Here is a 24,078-nt window from a genome sequence, read left to right as displayed (position 1 = left end):
TTTTCTTAGAGTTTGCTCTATTCTTAGTTTGACACTAAACTCTTTATAATGCTTCTCTCTGACTATATGTGACCAACCATGGACTTCACGAATAAAAGAGAAGGGGAAAAAGAAACACTACAAAATGTAATTGACTATGCTTTCTAAAGTGAGTTTATGTGTGTGTGTGTGTATGTGTGTGCGCACATGTGTGTGTGTAATATATGTATAAATTTATATATTTTTTCTGGTTATGTATATATGTACTTTTACAGACACATAACCAGAAAAATAACCAGAAGTTAATTCACTGACAATGTTATGATGATCTGTTTTGTAAAGTTTTCTTCTTTATACTTTTCCATATTCTCAACATACACACAGTTTATAATGGGAAGCTATTTTTTAAGTTCCTGTTTGCAGCTTACAGTTCCAGCTGTTTTTGTAGGCCATCACCTCAAACTGGTATTTTAAGAAACAAGTCACATACATTCCACCCTAGAGCCTGCCTGTCCCCCTCTGTCCTAAATAACAGTGCAGAGTCCTTCCATAAACTTCAGTCATTTTTATTTGCTCCTCTGATCCCATAAACAGTCAAAATCCTACTGAAAACAATGAATTTCAATTCACAGGAAACAGTATTACTGCAGAGGGCTCTAGAATAACGACCTCAGAGCAGCATGGAAAAGCTAGCAGAAAATCAAAACCACGTTGAGATTCCAACTCACCCAGAATGGCTACTATCAAGGAAACAAAAATTAACAAGTGCTGGCAAGGGTGTGGGGAAAAAGAAACCTTATATAATGTATTGGGAATGTAACTAGCACAGCCACTACAGAAAATACTATGGGGTTTCCTCAAAAAACTAAAACTAGAGCTACCATATGATCCAGCTTCTCACTCTGGGTGTGAACCTGAAAGAGTCAAAGTCAGCGTCTACAGAGACACCACATGCTCATACTCATGGAGGTGCTCACAAGAGCCAAGCTATGCAATCAGCCCAGATGCCCATCACTGGATGAACAGATAAAGAAAACGTGGTATATATTATATATTATTCAGCACTGAAGAACAAAATCATGTCATTTGCAGGAAAGTGGGTGGAAATGGATAATCATGTTAAGCAAAGTAAGGTTCAGAAATCACATTTTGAATCACTTGTGCAAATGAGGGGTAAAAAATAGAAGGACTATTAGGGAAGGGGAAGGGGATCAGAGAATGGGAAACAGGGAGGGTAGCTATGATCAAAGCATGTTACATGCATGTGTGAAATTGTCAATGAATTCCATTATTCCATACAAGTAATATGTACTAACAATTACAGGAAAAAGAAAAGAGCTAGGAGAATGAAAACCCACTTTTTCCCAGGTCACAGATGCAAGAGAAATCTGCAAAGAGGAAGCAATGACCTTGGCACAGAACCAGATTATTCTTGGGGTAAAGTGGTAAAATACTGAGGACAGAACCAAAGTTGGACAATAAACCCAAAGAGAAAAATGATTCACTAGGGTCAAGAGGTTGGGGACTTGGGCCCACAAGTTTGAGTGCCATCTATCAATGAAAAAAGGAGAAACATGTAGTAAAGTCAGATTTCAAATGGCACTTTGGCATAATTTTCCAAAATTAAATGCCAAAATTGGCATTTAAAATTGTTTAAACTGAATAAAGGAAGACCAGACGTTAATTTTTTACCATGCAAGTAACTAGTTCTGAATAAAAAGGAAATAACTGGGGTTGGGGTTGTGGCTCAGTGGTAAAGTGCTTGCCTAGCATGTGTGAGGCACTGGGTTCAATTCTGAGCACCATATATAAGTAAATGAATAAAATAAAGATCTGTCAACATCTAAAAGAAATATTTTTAAAAAAGAAAATAACTTACTTTAATGATCTTTTTAAAAAAGATATTTTAGTTGTAGATGGACATCTTTATTTTATTTATTTTTATGCGGTGCTAAGGCTCAAACCCAGTGCCTCATGTGTGCTAGGCAAGCGCTCTACCACTGAGCTACAGCTCCAGTCCCTTAATTTTCTTTTAAAATAATGAACAAATTCAGAATTTAAAAGTTACAAAATAGCAAAGGATGAACCCTGAGGACATTGTGCTAAATAAACCAGTCACAAAAAGACAATCATGTGTGTCTCTCCCCCTGAGAGGTGTGCACAGCAGTCAAATTCACAGTGCTGCAGGATGGGGGAGAGGGAGCTCTTCACACCAGGAATGAAAAGTTTTGGAGAGTGGCTGCACGATGATGTGATCACGCTCAATACTGAACTGTACACTGGGAAGTGTTTAGGACAGTGAATTTTATGCTATATGTACTTTACCACAATTACATTTTTTTTCAAGTTTTAAAGTCACAAAATACAGAGAAAGTGCCTCCCAATTCTGTCCTCCAAGCACTCAGTTCCACTCATCAGAGAATTGGTATCAATGTTCTACAATCCTTCCAAAGGTATTCTATTTATATATGCCTCTATATACGTGTCTTTAAATAAAACAAACCCACATACAAACAGCAGCATATCAGTTATATTGCTCATGCACTTTGGACTCTTCCTTTAGTGTATCTTAGAGACTTTTCTAAATTAGTTCCCACAGAATTGGCTTACTCATTTTAAAAACTGCTACTTCAATATATGACTATATTATTTTAGTAGTTCTCTACTGATGGGTAATTAAGGTTTGTCCAGTTTTATGACAACAAACACAGCACTAGATGTCTTCATACAATTTAACCCCCTAGCCCCTGCTAAGAGTACATATATGTATGTTACATGCCTAGGTTGGAATTACTAAAACAAAGGGTATGTGCATTCTCTATGTGTTTCTGTATATATGCACATTACTTTTATGTAAAAAATTTTTATTTAAGTCAGTCCTCTGTACCTGTGAGTTCTCCATCTGCAGATTAAAACATGGATCAAAAATATTCAGAAAACAAAGTATCTTCACCAAACATGTATAGACCATTATTCCCAAAACAATGCAGTACAACTATTTACATAGCATTCACATTATATTAGGTATTGTAAGTAATCCAGAGATTATTTAAAGTGTACAGGACTATGTACATAGGTTACATGCAAATACTGGGCCACTTTAGATGAGGGACTTGGAATACCTGAAGATTCTGGTGTACACAGAAGTCTTGGAACTAATCCCTGTAGATACCACGGAATGAATGAAAAGCACACATTCAGGAAAGTTTACAAATCCTATCTGCATCGTGGTGAACTTTACTCATGTACACATACCTTAAGAACCAGCACTCAAAGAAACAGATTATAAGCCCCCAGAGTCCCTCTTATATCCCTATCTAGACAACTCCTCAAGTCTGATACAACCTTCACTTCTAATACCATAGAATAATTGTTTTTGAAGTTGTATTTTTGTGTCTGGCTCTTTCACATAACGTTATGTTTGTGAGTAATACATACTAGTGAATTGTACTTCATTTTTGTTGATTTATCATACCCCAGGGTGTGAATACATCACAATTTATCCATACTGCCCTTGAGGTATGTGTCATTAATTTTAATGACTATTACCAAAGTGATTTCCATAAAGTTTAAAATCCTAGCATTAATACATGGAAGTAGCTCTTTCCCTACACTTTATCCAACAGTTCATCAAGTTTTCTGAACTTTGCCAATCTATTAAAAAAGGTTTCAATAGTTTCAATTTGCTTTTCTCTTGTGAATGAAATTGAGGATCCTGTATTTAAGAGCTACTTGACTCTTGTTTGAACTGCCATTGAATGTCCTATGCTCACTTGTCTATTGAGTTGTTGGTCTTTCCCATAATCAAGGGCTTCTCTTTTTTTTTTTTTTTTTTTTTTTTTTTAAGGAAATTAGTCCTTTAAACATGATGCCTGGCAAATACTTTTCCTGCTTTATCGGAGTTCCAATTTGGTTTATACTAGTTTTTGCCACACACAAATTGTCTTTTTTAATACAACTCTTTTCCTTTTGGCTTCTGGGGTCTTGTAAAACAGCAAGAGAAATTCTCATACATGGTTGATTGTAGCACAAGCTGGTACAATCACTACAGAAAAATGGTTGGCAATATATACTAAAACTAAACATACTAATATCCTATGCCCAGCAGTTCCACTCAATTTCAACAGAAAACGAGTTCTTAGTCCACTGATCATGTGCAAGAATGTTCATGGCAGTTTTGGTCATATTAGTCAAAAAAAATTTCCATCAACAATGGTGTTGTTATACTGCACTGTTTTGTCAGATACTGACAAAACATAATATTCCAAAATAAAAAAGAATTTCAACATGCAACACAAGTACACAGAGTATTAAAAGGTACATATAAATAAATTATAATTATGATGCACCAATAAAAGTTTTTAATAAGGTGCCAGGTGCAGGGGCACACGCCTGTAATCCCAGCTGCTTGGGAGGCTGAGGCAGGAGGATCTTGAGTTCAAAGCCAACCTCAGCAAAAGCGAGGTGCTAAGCAACTCAATGAGATCCTGTCTCTAAGTAAAATACAAAATAGGGCTAGGAATGTGGCTCAGTGGCCGAGTGCCCGAGTTCAATCCCTGGTACCCTCCTCCAAAAAGTTTTTAATAAGACATAAAAAAGGACCTATAGTATGATTCACTTTATCTGAAAACCATTAATAGAATTCAGAAAAATGGCAACCTGGGGCTGAGGCTGTAGCTCAGTGGTACATGTAAGACACTGGGTTTAATCCTCAGCACCATATTAAAATAAATAAAAATAAAACAAAGGCATTGTGTCCATCTACAACTAAAAAAATAAATAACATTTTTAAAAAGTGGCTACTTTTGGAAGAGGTGGAATTGAATGGGAGAAATGTAAGGGGGAATTTGAGGTGATGGAGCTAGTCCATATTTTGATCTGAATGGTGGCTACTTTTGTGGATTCACATATAAAAATGTACTTAGTTGGAAAGTATTTTTTAAACCCAAAATTTATTGTTGATCCCTGAATGCATATACTGTCTTATCTCAATAAAGATCTTTTTCTTTTTGGTACCAGAGATTGAACTCAGGGGCACTTAACCTCTGAGCAACATTCCCAGCCCTTTTTATATTTTATTTAGATACAGGATCTCACTAAGTTGCTGATGCTAGTTTTGAACCTGTGATCCTCCTGCCTCAGCTGTCCGAGCTGCTGGGATTACAGGCGTGTGCCACCGTACCTGGCTCAAGATTCTTTAGTAAAGATTTTTAAAAAGAAAGCAGGCAGTTTTCATTTTCCCCAGATGGCTACTCAGATGACCAGTATTATTTACTATAGAATTCACTGTTTTCACCTTTATCACATAAACCCTTTCTACAAATGAGGCTACTTCAGTAATCTCAAGTCTGTTCTAAGGATGGCCTCTCTACTATGATGGTCTTAATTATTTTACCTTTAACAGACTCTCCTATTTTAGATAGCATTGATCCCCTCTTCAACACTGGTTTTCATGATTTTCACACATAATTTCACTTTTTTTGTTTTTCACATAAATTTTAGTATAAAGGGGTCCCCCTAACCCATACTGGGGATTGAACCCAGGGGCACTCTACTCCCAAGTCACACCCCTAGACATTTTAATTGTTTTAAATTTTGAGACAAGGTCTTGCTAAGTAGCTAAGGCTGGTCTTGAACTTGAAATTCTCCTGCCTCACTTTCCAGAGCAACTATGATTACAGGTATATGCCACCACACCTAGCTTAGTATTGAGTTTTGAAAAACCTACTGAAATATTATTTGAGACCTTCAAGATAAGATGCACAATTATTTAATGCCAAATGAAAAGAGCTCTATTAGATTTAAACAGTTTTTTTTTTTTTTCAGGTGACATGACTTGTACTTAAAATGAAAGAAAAATACGTAAAATAAATTGGTTAACATGTTCCTATAACTTCTTCATTACAACAGGGCCAGAAGTGACAGAGAGATGTCTCCAATTTTAAAATGCATCTTAAATTAGAGGATACTGACATCTTTTCAATGTGAGAGCTATCCGAATCAAGAGTAAGTTATTCTTCAGCATCTGTTCTTTTATGTTCTTCTGTACAGTTTTACAATTATTTTTAAGAGATACCCTTAATTTTCTTGTTAGTACTCAAGTTCATTTCAAAGACTCATTTTCTTCAAATATTCCATTAGGAAAATGTGTAAAACCTGTATATAAAAGATATAGTAGCATTAAAAAACAAACTAACTAACTAAAGGCCATAGTGTATATTATGTCCATGAACTGGAAGACTTGCTGGCATGAAGGCTCAGCCACCCCACACTTGCCCTGCTTCATCGCTTCCCTTGAAGTCCCCAAGGCACAGTGTGCAGCTCGCAGTCACACTGAGTGCGCGTGGAAATGCAGTGTCAGGGTCAACCTCGGCTTGGCAGCCACTGGTACCAAGACCTGGGAAACAGAGCAGCTATCCTCAAACTTTTTCATCTTACATGTCTGCAAATTATTGAGACTTTAAATAGCTTCAGTTTATGTGAGTTATCTCTATTGTATTTATCATATCAGAAACTAAAACAGAAGAGTTTTAAACATTTACTCTTTCCTTTAAAAGTCACAAGAAATCCATGACATGCTAACATAATATTTATGAAAAAATAACTGCTTTACAAGACAAAAAAAAAAAAAAAAAAAAAAAAAGTGGGGGGAAGTGGCACTGTTTTACAATCTTTTCCGTCTCATTGGCTGGATTCTCAGAACTGCTGCTGCATGCCAGGTCACACACCTCTGGAAACCCCTAATAGATGGCAAATGACAGCTTCATCTTGCTACAGAAAGAACTTTGACAGGACCAACCCCCCTGAAATGGTCTCAGGAACACGATGTGGTACCCAGACCACTCTTTGAGAACTCTTAAAATAGAGCACTTAAAAAAATGAGACAGGGCTGCACTTGCCTAGCATGTGTGAGGCACTGGGTTTGATTCTCAACACCATGTATAAATAAATGAATAAAGTAAAGGTCTATCATCATCTAAAAAAAATATTAAAAAAGAAAAGAAAAGAAAACGAAATGAGACAGAGGCCCTCAAAGAGAAGAACAGAACAAGAGAGTCCAGACAAATTCCTGTATACACAATCACTGATTTATGACATTGTGGCTCTACCAAGCAGGGAGAAATGGTCTTTCCAATAAACTGTGCCACAATAACAGTAATAATCAGATAGTCAAACAGGAAAAATAATTGACCCCTACCTCACACCACTAAAAAAAATTCCATGTGGACTATTGATGTAAACATGAAAGACAAAACAATAAAAGACTTATCTTCATACCACGATACAAAAATCCCTAATGTCAAAGGAAAAGATTAACACATTTAACACATTAAAACTAGTAATTAATTAACACATTAAAACTAGTAATTTCTGTTAATCAAAAGATAATCTTATTTTGGGAGGCTGAGACAGGAATATCTCAAGTTCAAGGCTAGCCTCGGCAACTTAGTAAGTCCCTCATTAACCTAGTGAGACCAGGTCTCACAATAAAAAATAAAAAGGCTGGGGATGTGGCTCAGTGGTAAAGCACCCGGGTTCGATTCCTAGTACAAAAAAAAAAAAAAAAAAAAAAAAAAAAAAAAAAAAAAAAACAGTGAGCAAGAAGGTGGGAATGGGGTTCCAAGTAAAACACAGGAGTAAAAGATACTTATAGGCTGAGTGTGGTGGCGTACTCCTGTGATCCCAGTTACTTAGAAGGCTGAGGCCAGTCTGGGCAACTTGGTGAAACACTGTCTTAGAATAAAATAAAAAGGGCTAAGGATGTAGTTTAGTGGTGGAGCACTTGCCTAGCATGTGTGAGGCCCTGGGTTCCCTCTCCAATAATGCAAAAAAAAAAAAAAAAAAGTATCTGTGATACAGATATGGGGTGTGTGTGTGTGTTAGATGGGTGTATACATGTCTGTATGTATATTATTTATATCTATAGCTATCTATCTACAAACCAGTAAGACAAAGACAGAACACCTGGTAGAAAAGTAGACAAAAGGTACTAATGAGCCCTTCAAAGAGAAGATATCTAAATGGCCAAAAAATACGAGATGCTGCTCAGTCTCATCAGTAACCTGGGAAAAGCAAATTAAAATCAAAGAGGAGTGTTAAATAGTACAACCACTTTGGGAAAGACTTTAATAGACATTCACCTGCTCTATGACCTAGAAATTCACTCCTAGACACAGAATAGGAATGAGTACATATGTAAAAAGATTTCCAGGACAATGTCCACAGCAACATAATTCACAATAGCCAAACCACAGAAGCAGTATTCAATAAGAAAACGAATCCATGAATTATAATATAATCATACAAAAGAACTCAGCAACAAAAACAGAATAAATGACACAACCAACAACTTTAATGTATTATACAAAACCACTATGTAGGCCAAAGAAGCCAGACACAAGTACCTACTACATGAACCCATTTATATGAAGTTCAAAAATAGGCAAAATGAATTTATTGTGAAGGAAGTCAAAACAGTGTGATCAGAATAGTAACTTCTGACTGAAAGAGAGCAGAAGAGAAGTTTCTGGGATGAAGGAGATGTTTTTTTATCTGCATAGGTACATGTATATCTAAAAATACTGAAGGTGTAATTTAAGATTTTCGCATGTTATTATATATAAAATGTACCACAGTTACATACAAAAACCCATTATAAATAAACCACAATGGTTAATTTAAAATTTAACAGATTAGGGTGGGGGTGTCATTCAGTGGTAGAGCACTTCCTTAAGCATGCACAAGGTCCTGGGTTCAATCTCCAAGACTGCAAAATAAATAAATGATATAAACATACAAATAGAATTTAACAGACTGATAATTCCCAAGTTTGGGAAAGAGGTGGATAAACAGGAATTCTCATGTAATAGTAAAAATATAAGCCAAGGCAACCACTCTGGAAAACAGTCTGGCAGTACCAACTGAAAGTGAAGATAAACAAAAATGTTGACAGAAGCAATATTCACAATTGCTGCAAATTGGGAATAACTTAAGTATCTACCCAAAAGAAAACAATTAAGTCAACTGCAGTATATTCAAAATAGAATATTAATCAGAAATGATTAATGAACAAACTACAGCTCCATAAAACATGTGGGTCTCACAAAATAATACTAAGTGAAAGTAGCCAAGTACAACTAAAAGTTTTCATTTGTACCAAGTTCAAATAGCAGACAAAACTAAACTTTCAAGCTTGCATGCAATCTTGACCAGAAAAGTAAAAAAGTGATCATTATAAAAGTCAGGGCAGGGGCTGGGATTGTGGCTCAGTGGTGGAGCGCTTGCCTACTAACACGTGTGAGGCACTGGGTTTAATCCTCAGCACCACATAAAAATAAATAGAATAGAGGTTAAAAAATAAAATAAAATCAGGGCAGAGGTCAATTCTGAAGAGAAGAGGAGGATGTACTTGGTAAGGGGAGAGCTTAAGGAGGGTTTTTGGGAGTGCTGGCAATGGTCTATTTAGTGACCTGAATGTTGGTTTCAAAGATTATGCTTTGTGAATACAACATAAAGAGATGCACAGCTCTGTGATTTTTCTGTGTTTTGTTATGCTTCACAATTTCAAAAGATTAAAAAAACAATCTATTGTATATGGTGAGTGGACAGGGAGGGGAGACACAGACAAGCCACAGATTTCTGCCTTGCACAACTGCTTGGGTGGTGATGCCTTTCACCAATAGCAAAGAGCACTTTCAGAGGAAGAATATGAATTTAATCTTGGACATGCTGAATTTGAAGTACTTCTGCAACAGTCAAATAGAAATGTCCAGTAGGCAATTTAGGCAATTAGATATGCAGATCAAGAGCTTAAAGAGGAGGTTGGGAAAAGACAAAAATGTTGGATTCACCCCTATGTGAAGCTGTAGGCAGGAGTGTGACTGTTAAGGGAAAGGAAAATGACAGGAGGGAGGAGAACTGATCTGTGGAACATTAACAGTAATGGCCAGGTACAGGAATAGGCCAGCAAAAAGAGGGAAGGGACCAACTGAAGGAGGAAAACCAAAGAGCACGCCATGAACCATCAAGCAGGAGAAGAGCACATCTCAAGAGAAATGAGCCACTGGCTGCACGCTGACGTGTACTTAGGGAGGGTACAGATCACGTGTGAGGCTGAGCAAGCCAGTTCCTACTCCACCTTTTGGCTGGTGAAGACCAGCAACCACCCAAGAGAACACCAGGATTTCTGAGAATGGTTCCAAGTTCTGGTGTGGTCTTTTGAGAATAATCAGGGCCCCTTTCCTCTTCCCACTCTCAGGAAGAGGAGGACAGATGTGATAGTACTGGTTGGGTCTGTGCACCTGGGCAGTCACCACTACAAGGTCAGTTTCTTCCGTGTGGAAGGTGGTCCGGGAAGGTTCAGCAACCCCACCTCAGCCCCGCCTTCTCTTCTCCAGGGGACAGGCAGGGCCAGAACTACAACTTGGGCAGAAAATGCCCAGGGCCAATGGCCAAAGTCAGATCAGCAGTCAACCAAGGCAAAAGGGCTCTCTCTGGTAACATGACCCAGGGCAACTGATAGGAATGAGTTAAATCAGGCTCTGCTCAGATCACAAGAGGAAGATCTTGTTATGCTTGAGAAGTGGGGAGACAGAGAGGGCTTATCTCATGGTGTTCTAAGATTCAGGTTTAAAATCCAGTACCCAAACAAAAATAAATAAAGATCAAACATAAAGTATTTTTACTTTCCATTTGTCGGTATGCCTGTTTACTAAAAAATCTCTCAACAGATTTGAAAATAATGGCTATAGATTGGAGTCATATTCCTGGAGTGCCTTCACCAGAATGCATCATAAAATCATTTAATTTCTCAATTTCTAGCTCCATGTAAGTCACACATCAAAAATGCAGACATGTGTGGTCACCCACACTTGCCTACCTACTGCTCAGAAAACCGTACAAATTCAACCATGAAGAATAAATACTAATTAATGTTTCCCTTAAAAGACAGGTGATTAATATTGAAATGTTAATTAAAACAAAAACAAGCAATCATTTAAAAACCATTATCACCTCCCCTAAAACATTTAAATAAACTATAAACTTGCAAAGGCACTGCTGACAATAAGTTAATACAATTTGGTGACACATATTAGGAACCGACCTTGTTATAAATTGTTTTTTTTTTCCTTTAACAGAAAACAACAAGGGCTTAATTTTAAAACAATCACAGTACAATGCTTATTAAAAATGAAACTTGTGTGAGAATTAACTTTAAAAGAGAACCAAGGTGTCTGCATGCAGTGTGCTGACTGCTGTATACCTGTTGTTTAGTTTTACAATAACTCTACAATGTAAACATCACAATCCCCTTACTTAATAAGAAAAGTGATTCCGGCACAGTGGTGCACACCTGTAGTGCCAGCGGCTCAGGAGGGTGAGGCAGGAGGATCATGAGATCAAAGCCAGCCTCAGTCAAAAGTGAGGTGCTAAGCAATTCAGTGAGACCCTGTCTCTAAATAAAATATAAAATAGGGCTGGGGATGTAGCTCAGTGGTCCAGTGCCCTGAGGTTCAAACCCAAGTACCAAAAAAAAAAAAAAAAAAAAAAAAAAGAAGAAGAAGAAGAAGAAGAAAATTGAGCAGAGACTACCTGTCCAATGTCACAGAGGAAAAAGATGACAGTATTAGGCCTTAAAATCGTAAAACCTCAATTTCAGAACCTGTTTTTACTTATTATACCAGTGTCTCAAGGAGTATGTGTACTTTTGGAAAAAGCATCTGACATGCATTCGAAAGAGCAGCTGGCCCATCATCATGAGTTCACAGTTTTTATTGCCAAGGGTTTCTCTGCTCTTCCTCCTCCTTTTGAGCAAACAGCTTGTATGTGGCCCACACTGGTCTCAAACTCCTGGGCTCAGGCTCCTGCCTCAGCCCTGTAGCTGGGACTAAAGGCACACCCCTCCTCATACACCTGGCACTTCTTTAGTAAATTTTAAGAAATCAGTTACAAATAAACAGTGCATATGACATACACATGTAGTGAATACTTCAAGGAGCTGTTTGTGTGGCAAAGTTTGGAAAACAGAGCTGTCACCTTCAGGAGTCACTTTCTTCTTCACATGCTATTATAGTGCATATATTTTTCAAAACTGAAAGACTTTTTTGTCCAAACACACCCACCCAAAAAAAAAAAGCCCACTGGTGCATTTTTTAAAATAAAAGTAAAACCACTGTATTAGTTTATATTATCGAAAAACTGGAAAAGGGGCTGGGGAAGATAGCTCAGTCGGTAGAGTGCTTACCTTGCAAGCACAAGGCCCTGGGTTCCATCCCCAGCACCCAAAAAAAAAAAAAAAAAAAAACCAACTGGAAATATCCTTACTGTCCAACAAAAAGGGTTCAGTTTTTTTTAAGGTTATATATTTTATTGCTGTTTGTAAATTACATGATATACATCCTCTCTATCAGTGACTTTATAATACACTTGCATATATATTCAAGATTATGGACTTACGAACACTATCTATTTAAAGACGTCTATCTATGTATTAAATTAGATACATACATACATGCATACTTTTTCTCTCCCCAAAGAGCCAGTTGTTCATCATTTCTCACCACACTCTTGAGTACAATTCAATTTCTGCCTGGTTCAGTTATTAACTGGATTAAATAGTCCTTATGTTATTAAACTAGTGATCTAAAAAAAAAAGAGAGAGATCACAATATAGTGCCAATTTTAAAAAGAGCCTGGGTGCATATATGTCATATATCCTTTTAGGCTCCAAATTAAAAGAGAAAATAGAAATGAAAATGGGGACAGATTTGATGAGGATTTCCCCCAACTAATCTACTCTAACAGCTACATTTTTAATAAATTTATTTTAGACCAAAATAAGTAAATGTGGTGATGCATGCACATAATCCCAGTTAGAGGTTGAGGCAGGGGGATCAGGAATCTGAGGCCTGCTGCTGGGCAACACAGCAAGACCTTAATTCAAAAAAAAAAAAAAAACCAGGGGTTATAGCTTGGCGGTATAGCACCACCTAGCATATGTGAGGCACTGGGATCCTAAGTACCACATAAAATAAATAAATGTGTCCATCTACAACTAAAAGAAAATATTTAAAAATAGTAATTAAAAAAAACCCAAATCATAATGGGAATCTTGGTTAAAATATCAGATAAGCAACCCAAGAACAGAAAGATATTATGTTCCTTGATTGGAAGATCTGCTGATGAAAACTGACTCCTTCCCAAGTTTATGTATAAATTCAGAGCAAGTCTAATCAAAGTCTTAATAGGAATTGTTTTAGAACCCACCTAAAACTCCCTCAAAAAAATAAATAAATGAAAGGAGCTAAGGAAAAAATGGAAAACAAGCACATCTCCATTATCAGACAACAAATTTACTATATACAGCCACAGGGAGAGGGAACCATGGTAATGAATAAATACACTGACATTTCACTGAACAAAACTGAGGATCCAGAACACAGGAAAGTCTTGTGTTTTTTCAAATTTGGACAAGTCAATACACAGAATAGGCAAAATCTATAAGGAAGTTAGATGCCTACTTCACACTAGACACAAAAGTAAACTCCAGACAAACCAAAACAGCCAAATGTAAAAAAAAGAATTCGAACAAAAAATATGAGAATTAAACCAGGCATGGTGGTGTACACCTATAATCCCGGTGGCTCAGGAGGCTGAGGCAGGAGGATCCAGAGTTCAAGGATAGCCTCAGAAACTTTAGCAAGGCCCTAAACGACTCAGCGAGACCCTGTCTCTAAATAAAATAATAAAAAGGGCTGGAGATGTGGCTTAGTGGATAAGCACCTCTGGGTTCAATCCCTGGTTAACACCCCCCCCCCCCCAAAAAAAAAGAGAGAGAAAGAGAAAAAAAACTTGGAAGGATAGAGATTTTGCTAAACAATATTCGAGAGAAAAAAAAAAACAAAAGCAGTACTGAAGTAAAAGATGTAACCACATTAAACAGGACAAAAGTTCAACTGGGTGCAGTGATGCACATCTCTCACCCCAGCTACTTGGCAGACGGAGGCAGAAGGACCAAAGGCTCCAGGCCAGCCTGGGCAACTCAGCAAGACCCTGTCTCCAAACAAAAACTGAAAGGACTATGGTAAAGCAGCTCTTGATTCAATCTCCAATGACACACACACACACACACACACACACACACGCACACACACACTAAAGTTAAAACTTCTACACAAATAAAGACACCATAAAATTAAAAGGTAAATGACAAAATAGGAAAAAAATAACATTTTATACATACTACAAAGGATTAACTACTGTGACATCTAAGACACTCCTAGTAACCAAAAAGACAAAATAATCCAGAAGAGGAAAAATGGGCAATATCCAGAAGAAATAAAAATATATAAAATTAGATTATAAATGTTTATTTGATATCAAAATGGGAAATGTCCTTCTAAACTTAAAACCTGTGAAAAACATTACTAAAAAAAAAAAAAATCAAAGTTTTGTATATTTAAACCTGGGCTGGATAGAACTCAAGTGATGAAGCACTTGCCTAGGATGCGCTAGGCTAATACAACCAAAATGGTAACAATCAACTATAAAATTAATAAAACATTAATGTTTTTTATAAAGCATTTGCCTAAATATGCAAAATCCTAAGATGAATACAGGTGAGACTCTCAAACAAAACAAAACCCCTGTGAAACACAAACAAGTTAATGAAAATGTTAAGATTATTCAGCCCTGCTGATACCTGGGGGGAGGAAATGCAGATCCAAACAATGAGGCGATATTTTACATGCTATCAAATTCACAAAGACCTAAAAACTGCCCAGTACTGCGCAAGGGTGCAGGGCTCTGACTTGCTCTTCCCCTATGGGGACTGTTCAATGATGGGAAAACAGCAATGGGGAAAAGCATCACAGCACCACACCCCTCCATCCTGTCACAAAGTAGCCACTACGGTTTTAGGAGCACCTCTGGCAGCCAAGCACTGCTCTGAGCCCAGTACATGCATTCAGAAAGATCTCTGAATCAACACTGCCTCCTTCCTCATCTTCAGAAGGGGTAGAAACAACACAGACCCAGTGCGCTGAAGCCAAGACTTAACCCAGGTTGACTCTACTGTTTGTGATCCTAACTATTAGCACATTACCCAGAAATAAGCCAAACTTTAGAATTGACTATCGACTTTCTCATTTTGTCATACAATTTCCACTATCTTACTTCCCAAAATACAATGATTTTTTAAATTTAAAATAATCAACAATCACAAGACAGCAATAACAGTGTGCTTGAGATTCTACTATTTAGAGATAGTAATACCAAAAAAAACTTATACATCACTGGCTTTAAAATTTTGTTTTAATAAAAGAACTTTTCCTCTAAATGAAAATTTATTTGGATCTGTAGCTCTACAAGAAACAGATCAGAGCAGACTTCATGCTATCTGTATCTTTTTACATCAGTGTATTTTAAAGCTGAAATTTGTAACATTTATGGTGAAACAATAAAGCTCTTCTGATGAACAGGAACTTTATAAATGACTGGCAGTTTTATGTCAAATTTGTTTTGCTTTATTTGTACAGGATCAAGAAAATCTGATTCCGAGATGAACCACTGCAAATGGTAGAAGTGTTTTGTGCTTGTTTGAAACAGTATATTGATGCTACCCTAAGGTTATAATTATATATGTCTACAAAACAGAAAAAGTAGAACATTACCAGGTTCAACCTGTAATAATATTAAGAAATGTGAATACTTGGTAACTTCAAATATTTTAGTAAAAAATAAAAATCTTAAAATATATGTGAATCATGACATCAAGTCATGTGCATGAGGCAGTTGCGCAGGCACGGTGGGACGCCAGTTCTAAAACACGGAGTCTGCCTATGTAATTTCATAACAAGCCTGTTTTTAAAACACCAATATAAAGCTATTTCTTACTGACAGCATTTTTTTAAAAATTCAAGCATATGCCCCAAGTGAAAAATTCTGTTCCCGAGGATTATTACCCTGTGTATTGGCATTATGGACACGAAATTTTCTGCTCTTTGCTGATTTTCCTCCAAATAATCTAATCATTTATATCTTCTTTTACTTTTTTTATTTTAAAATCATTATGACCCCCAGCTTAACTTGCTTGAGACAACCTGGCAATACAAATCAATGGTCCCTAATATGTTAAAAGCAAGCATGATAATGCATTTGAGTGTATATGAGGGTTTATAGTATTTTAAAGTATAATATGTTACAATGAGTCAAATGCTATGAAATCCCTGTTTACCAACACAGAACAAGCATTCTGAGGAAGAAATTTGAAAACTGGTCATCCAATAGATGTTACAATCTAGTACAATCTAGCTCAAATACTTGGTAGAAAAGCCCAACGTTTACTTTTTTATCTTTGTTTACAAGAACAGGGTATAAAAGGCCTGGTTTTGCATTTTTCTGACCAAGCTCCAGATTCCAGCCCTTGTTATATTCAAATAGACCCCTTGCTACTCTCCTCATTGCTAGTTTGTAGAAAACTTTCATGCCTTTCCTGGTGCTGTTGCCTGAAATTCTTCTAATCATCCAGGAAATAAGCAATCCCTCTTAAGTTCCTAGTTCTGCCTGATGACTTAGCCAGCATCACAACCCAGGGCCAATTTTCCTGTCTCCGTGTGCAGGAGGTCCAGACTCAATACCTCCCTCAGAAAGGGTTGTCCAGTTCACTGCTGACTGAGAGTCCACCGTACCCCTGCCCCGCTCGCCACCACCTGCACCTAGATTCACTTTATCTTCCTTCAAGTCTTCGTCCTAGCTCACCACACTGCATATCTGTTAACTAACTAGGTGTAACAGACGTCAGGGTTTCACAGGTTTCGGCTTAGACAGCAAACACTCCAGCAACTTCTTGAATGCTGTGGCTTCATAGTTATGTACTGGTTTTTCCAAAAAGACTGCTCTACACAGATAAAAGCTATAATACAAACTAGGAATTCTGTCATACTTATTTTTTTTACTTGTAGATGGACACAATACCTTTCATTTGTATTTATTCATTTTTATGTGGTGCCGAGAATCAAACCCAGTGCCTCACATTTGCTAGGCAAGCGCCCTACCACTGGGCTACAATCCTGTCATACGTTTTTTATATATAAACAACAGCACTACTGTTTGCACAATATTTTTTCATTTGCCTGATATGGGTGTAACTACATCAATATTAGATCTTGATGAAACTTAAGTGTGGTAAAGTGCTCTCGGACTCTTGAGCCAGGTGGTCTGGTTCATTAGAAGCAGGCCTCTGCCACTGTATTGTCTAGATCAGGTTTCATGTGGGCCTCAGTTTTCTCATCTACAAAATGGTGATGAATTTACCTACCTCATAGGACTGTTGTAAGAATTAAATATATGTAAAACATTTAGAGTACTGCCTAGCATATAGCAAGCACTACCTGTAAACATTAATATTTATCTCTATCTTCCAGATTTACCTCTGTGAGTCTATTTCTTATGCTCTTTGAGTTCATACCATTTCTGAAATTTCTGTACCAAAAAACAGTCGTCATACAACAATCTAAATTTAATTCACATTAGTCAAAACTGTTAGAACAAATTTTCTTTCTCACACAAGCATTTATTGACATTTTACTAAATATGATGACAAGCATTTAAATGTATGGTGGGTAATAGAAAAAATGCTAAGAAAGAAGCAGGATACAAACAGGGCTGCGTTGGTACAACCTGTAATTCCAGCAATTTGGAGACTGAGGCAAGAGGATTCCAAGATTCAGGTCAGCCTCAGAATCAGCAATTTAGTGAGACTATTTCAAAATAATAAAAAGAGCTAAGGGTGCGGCTCAGTCGTAGGACACCCCTGGGTTCAATTCCCAGTACTGCCCCACTCCAAATACTGAAGGAAAGAAGGTAGAAATGTAGAGGTCAAAATTATAACACCTTCATGTTTAAAAAAATATGGTCGTTTCTACGCTGAAATGCATAAAGTGGCTCTGTAAAGTTCTACAGCCTCCTGAGTAGGAGGAGCACACATCTGGGGTAGGGGAAAAGAGACCTCACTGTACCTGCTGAACTACCCTTCAAATCCCAAACAGCAAATACAGGCACGAGAATCAAGCTTAAAACAAGAGCCCGATCCGGGATAAACTAGTTCTCTGGAAACCAGACTTCCAATCTTAATTTCCCTGTGTTACCCTGGGAAAGTCAGTACCTCTGAGTGTGTGGGAAAAAGAGCAGCAGTAAAAATTCATAGATTACACTCTAATTCTAAAACTGCATTATCCCAATGGGGAATGAGAAGTGAATAGGCGGTGGTATTGTGTTTTCTTTTTTAAGATGTGGGACAGGTACAAGCCCAACATTTTGTAAAACAAGGAAACTTTTTGTGAATTGTCAAGCCTATCAATCGTTCAAGATTATTTATACTATTTTACATAGAAACCCTTCTTGGAGTCTAATGCAACTTACAGAAAATACCTACAAAGAGTATTCTGCATATTATTTTATTTTTCTTGCACTACTTCTGAAATTTTGTTTTCGTTTTTTTGGGTAATTTTCCTTTTTGTTTTTCGTTTGTTTGTTTGTTGATGGTACTAGGGATTGAACCCAGGGGGGCTCTACCACTGAGTTATGCCCCACCCTTTTTATTTTGAAAGAGGGTCATTAAGTTGCTTAGAGTCTTGCTAAATTGCTCAGGCTGGTTTCAAACTTTTCATCCTCCTGCCTCAGCCTCTTGAATAGGTGGGATTGTAAGCATATGCCATTAAGCCTGGGCTGAAATTGTTTTAAATGAACTTTACATCTTGATGTTTTGACATGAATTAAGCAATACACTAAAATAACTAATACTTAAATACGTAAATAACTACCCTAAAACAAGAAACTCATTTTAATTTAACACATGCATGATCTGACAATGCAAAAAAACAGAACATCCCCAATCAACAACAGCTATAACTGAGTAGATACTTCAGTTCACCTTTAATCCTAAAATTCATCTGGCAAAGTAGGTTTTGATATCCCTACTTAACCTGAGAAGCAACTGAGGCTCAATGGACATAACTGACTGGCTCCAGGCCACAAGTCTAAGAAGTGGCAAAGCTAAGAGCCCACCCAGATCCTTTGGATTTGAGTTTGAAGCACCAAACTAAGGGAGTCAAGAAGTGCTTACTTAATTTTGCTGACAAGCTGGTTTAGGTTCGCAGAAGTTTTCACCAATTTATGTAAAAGTGAGACAAAGTAAGAACAAGACCAGGCGCAGTGGCACACATCAGTAATCCCAGATGCTGGGGAGGGTAAGGCAGGAGGATCACAAGTTTGAGGCCAGCCGGGACAACTTAGCAAGTCTTATCTCAAAATAAAAAATAAAAGGTATGGTGATGTAGTTCAGTGGTAGAGCTGAACTACATCGGTTCAATCCCCAGTACAGAGAGGGGGAAAAAATGTAAAGTTTTTGATAAAGGTGAGTTATTCGATTTAAAGGTCTTTTATTTTGAAATTGTATTCTTTCAAAATGATTTAAAATACTCTTTTTTAAAAATAAAATGTTGCCAGGTACAGTAGCACAAGCCTGTAATCCCAGTGGCTCAGTTCAGAAGGCGGAGGCAGGAGGATCATGAGTTCAAAGCCAGCTTTACAACTTAAGAGAGACCCTAAGCAACTCAGTGAAGCCCTGTGTCTAAATAAAATACAAGAAAGGGCAGGGGATGTGCCTCAGTGATTAAGTGCCCCTGGGTTCAATCCCTGGTACCAAGAAAAATTTAGAAATTAAAAAAATATAAAATAACTGTGGCAATAGATAGTGGTGAGTTATTGGCTATACTTGACAGAATTTAAAAATTGAAATTCTGTTCTGTTGCAGTTCCCAATTTTGAATTTCTTTTGAAATCCAAAATCTGGAAATATTCTCTTATGTAATTATGCCTCCCAAAATACCAAAGGCCTTTATACACAGACACTAACCCCCAAGAATGCCTCATTAATCTCTACCTTATTTGACAATTGAGAAATGAGAATGAAGTGAGTTTAAGCAATCCAAAAATCATAAGTTAACACTGGGTCCCAGAGGAACATTCTCAGAATCTTTGTCATCCATTAACCCTTTCTTTCCCTTCACCTTTTAATTCTACTAACTCAAACCTGAACTCAAACTTCCTTCTCATAAAATAGTCACATCTTTCTACACTACCGGTGCATGCCAATCAATTTTCAAACTAACTTGAGGTCTCCAATAATCTACTTTCATTGAAAGGCTTTTTCACCTTGTCAAAATAAAAATGTTTAATGATGCTTACTCAATCCACTTCCAAAAGAAAATCGGTCTACTAAATCAGACTTACGCTGTTTTAATTTCCAATCTCTATTAAATACTCACATATATGGACACGCATATAATTTTAAAAGCAGTTTATAAACAAGTTGATCACACTGGATACATTTCTTGAGAATAACTTTATCATATAAAAGGCAAATAAGCGATTTACTCCTCTTATTAGCAAGTAGAATTTCTTACCCATCTTTTGGCAAACATCAAATTCAAAATACGAACATTATACATAATCAAATACTAGTTTCAGTCATGGTATATTAAATCACCTTTAAAAGTATAGAGACCAGTTATTTTAGTCTAACATACTTCAAATATTAATAATATTAGTTAGTATTATTTGCTATAATTTTATTGTGCTTTATTAAAAAGGAAAAAAAAAACATAAAAATCTGGTTTTTGCAGTATCCCTAACTATGAAAGTATTTAGTTTATACTAAATGTTTCAAAAACACTTTTTTTAAAAAAAGTTAATTTTACGAATGTAAACATAAAATACTCTTTAGATGTCCAAATACTGAAAGGTCTATTAAAATTTTTATAGACTACATAATGTTTCCAAAAAGTCCAAAACTGGCGCCAGAGGGGTGTTCCACACCTGTAATCCTAGCAACTGGGGAGGCTGAGGCAGGAGCACTGAAAATTCAAGGCCAGCTTAAGCAACTTAGCAAGAACCTGTCTCAAAATAAACAACATAAAGGACAAAAAGGGCTGGGGATGCAGCTCAATGATAACGTGCCCCATGGACTCAAACACCAATACCAAAAAAACCAACCTGAAAACCCCCCAAAACAAAAACAAAACCTAAAACATATAATAATCCTGCTTATATTTCCTATCTTTCTAATACAGTTATTATTTCTTGTTTCTTGAATATGCTGCTGCAGAGTTCTCATTACATATTCATTCATTCAACTAACTTTGCGTGTATGATACTTTTAACTTTAAAAGTTCTTCCCAAAAGTGAAAACAACAGAAATGTCTGCATAAAATATACTCAGTGGATCTCAAGGAGTATCCGAGTCTAACAAGGCTCAAGTTGGCTCAAACGGCCAACAACAAATGTGAGCGTTTTCTCACAATGAAATATTCGCACTGTAAACTACGTTGTAAATGCATTTCTTAGATGCCCAATGCAGCCATAAAGGAAAGTACTTTCCCTCTAAGCAGGTACAGGATTAGGGTCTACGGTAAACGAGAGAGTAATGGTCCATGAAAAAGGTCAAGTGGAAAACAGCAGCAGCCTGAAGTTTGCAAAGACAAGACAAACTCCAATGCTAGTTTCCACCAAATGTGGGTCAAAATAAACCAGGGAGCTACACATTTCCGTTTATCAAGCGATTTGCAGGTCCACACGGGGGGAGGAAAGGCTCGAATGTGACCATCGTTTGCAAACACCCAGTACCGGGCTCAGGAGTCTCCCTAAGAATCACGACTACCAATCGTGAAACCGTTCTTCGCACTTCTGCTGTACTCTTTTAATGAGGCCACGTTAAAACAGCAGCACCTTAAGACTGCGAGCCCGGTTAGTCAAAGTGGCTCACCTAGGAAAATGCAACGCACTCCACGAGCCGTAACCGACGATCGGCCACCGAGAACGAACGCCGCGGCCCGAGCGCGCCCGAGTGCCGGTCTTTGTGCGGCGCGGCGCCGACCGGCACCGGCCCCCGCGGCCGGCGGGGCACTGCGCTCGTCCGGCGCAAACTTCCACCGGACCCGCGGCCTCGCCTGCGGGCGGGCGTCCGACCCGGACGCGCTCGGGCCGGCGTCCCTCCGCCGGCGGGTCGCGCCCGCGCCGGCCGGCGACTGTCACCGTCCGCACGCGTCCCGCGGCCTGCGGCGGCACCTGCCCGGCCGGCCCCCGCCCCGGGCCGCTCGGCCTGCGCAGGCGGCCGGGCCCGCAGGCCGCCGCCCCCGCCCGCCCGCGCCCGCCGCCCGCCGCCCGGCCCCCCGCCGCCGCCGCCGCGCTACCTGGAGGCGAGCGCGGCGGAGCACTTCACCCAGGGCCCCAGGTCGCACAGGGCGCGGTGCTCGGGGTCGCGCTCCTTCGCCCGCTCCACGTGGTAGGCGTAGATGGAGAGCAGGATCCCGGCGGCGCACACGGCGTACCGGGCCACCCGCTCCCATCGCGGCACCGACACCCTCAGCAGCACGGGCGCCGCCATCTTCCCGCCGCCGCCGCCGCCCTCCGCCTCCTCCTCAACCGCCGCCGCCCGTCGGGGCCCGACCCAGCCGCCGCCGCCGCCGCCTTCGCCGCCGCCACCGCCGCCGCCGCCGCCGCGCCCCATTGGCTCGGTCGCCGCCTCCGGGCCCCGCCCCCACAGGCGCGCGGCCCAACCGCCCCGAGAGGAGCGAGCTGGGCGGGGCGCGGGCGCGAGCGGAGGGGCGGAGCGCGCAACCGCCGGCCGGCCGTCGAGACTCTGGAGGCGCGGCGCGCGGAGGAGGGCGGGGCCAAAGAGGGGCGGGGCGGAAAGGCGGGCGCGGGCGGACGGGTGGAATGCGCAACCGCCGCAGGCCGTCGAGACCCTGGAGGCGCAGCGCGCGGCGCGCGGCGGAAGGCGAGGCCGAAGTGGGCGGAGTCAGCGGGGAGAGGGGCGGGACGGGACGGGGAAGGCGGGGCGCTAGCGGAGGGGCGGAGCGCACAGCCTCTGGTCGCAGAGACCCAGGAGGCGAGGCGTAACCCACGGTGGAGGGCGGAGCCAGGGGAAGGGCGGGGCCAGCAGAGAATGGGGCGGGTTGGGGCAGGGGGCGCGGCCAGAGGGGCGGAGCGCGCAACCACCGGCTGCTGAGACCCAGGAGGTGCGGCGCGTGGCGGAGGGCGGAGCCGAAGGAGGATGGCGGGGCCAGCGGAGAGGGGCGGAAAGGCGAGCGCGGTCAGAGGAGCGTAGGGCGCAACCGCCGCCAGGCCTGGAGGCGGGTACCCGGGAGGCGCGGCGCGCGGAGGGCGGGGCCAGCGGGACGGGGGCGGGGCATCGCCGGCCTCAGTGCAGGCAGTGAATAAATCTCGGACTCCTCTGTGAGTGACTTGGCAGGCCCGGGCCATCAGTTGCCATCCTGTGGCTTTTTCGTCGTTATCACCTGGTATTTCTGACCCAATCACAATTGACTCTGGCCAGTGCTCCAGAGTCACGCTTCAATGACACGATCTTACCTGGCACTACCGACAGTCACCTTGTGTCCAACGTGTGCAAAACTTTTCTTAAATGTGCAAAACTTTTTTAAATGGGAAAGTATTTTTAAAGTTATTCGTGAATACTTTTCCGCAAGCTGAATTTCAGGTGACTTAACACAATTCAGATAATATAGAAAAATATAAAACTGAGCCAAAAAATCAGGACTAAGAAAAAGACTAGTTAGGGTAAAACAGAAGATCAGGAATTAAGAACACACATAACCAGGTCATAGGGGCTAGCAAAACAATTAAAATTAAGCCATAACTTTGATCCTGAGCTTTCTGGTGGCCAAAACTAAAAGGAAAACACACATATGAATCACACTATCTCTAAAAAGAAATATGCTGTTCTTGGAGATTACTAGCTTTTTCCCTGGCTGCAGTGCTCAGATTTTCAGAGGCTTTATGTAGTGATTTGGGGTGATAATCAATGTCCTTATATTAGTTATCTCATATTGGGTACAATTTACTCCAAACTTTGTACCTGGAAGCAAACAGTGAACATTTTTGCAGTTTCTGTGAGTCAAGAATTTGGGTGCAGTTTAGCTGGATCCTCCGACTCAGTTTTTTCTCTTTGGCTACATCAAGGTGTATGCTTGTTTCAGAATCCTCTTTCAAGCCCAACTTTGTGGCTGATGCCTAGCCTCGA

The 24,078-nt window shown here is 39.7% G+C and overlaps 1 protein-coding gene across 2 annotated transcripts in view; it reads right to left on the bottom strand.

Annotated features, from left to right (window-relative positions):
• The window catches only part of Vkorc1l1 (vitamin K epoxide reductase complex subunit 1 like 1), a 60,083-nt gene extending 37,528 nt beyond the window's left edge, over window positions 1–22,555 (bottom strand). Inside the window, exon 1 of one of the 2 annotated variants that reach the window (XM_047533001.1) lies at window positions 22,229–22,555. In XM_047533001.1, coding sequence (XP_047388957.1) covers window positions 22,229–22,545 — 317 coding nt within the window. In that variant the 5' untranslated portion in view covers window positions 22,546–22,555. The remainder of the gene's footprint in view (window positions 1–22,228) is intronic. The other variant, XM_047533000.1, reaches the window with a different exon arrangement.
• Window positions 22,556–24,078: the final 1,523 nt, after the last annotated feature.

Source organism: Sciurus carolinensis, chromosome 18, assembly GCF_902686445.1.
Source record: "Sciurus carolinensis chromosome 18, mSciCar1.2, whole genome shotgun sequence".
Classification (NCBI taxonomy): Eukaryota; Metazoa; Chordata; class Mammalia; order Rodentia; family Sciuridae; genus Sciurus; species Sciurus carolinensis.
This window is presented reverse-complemented; position numbering and strand designations above follow the sequence as displayed.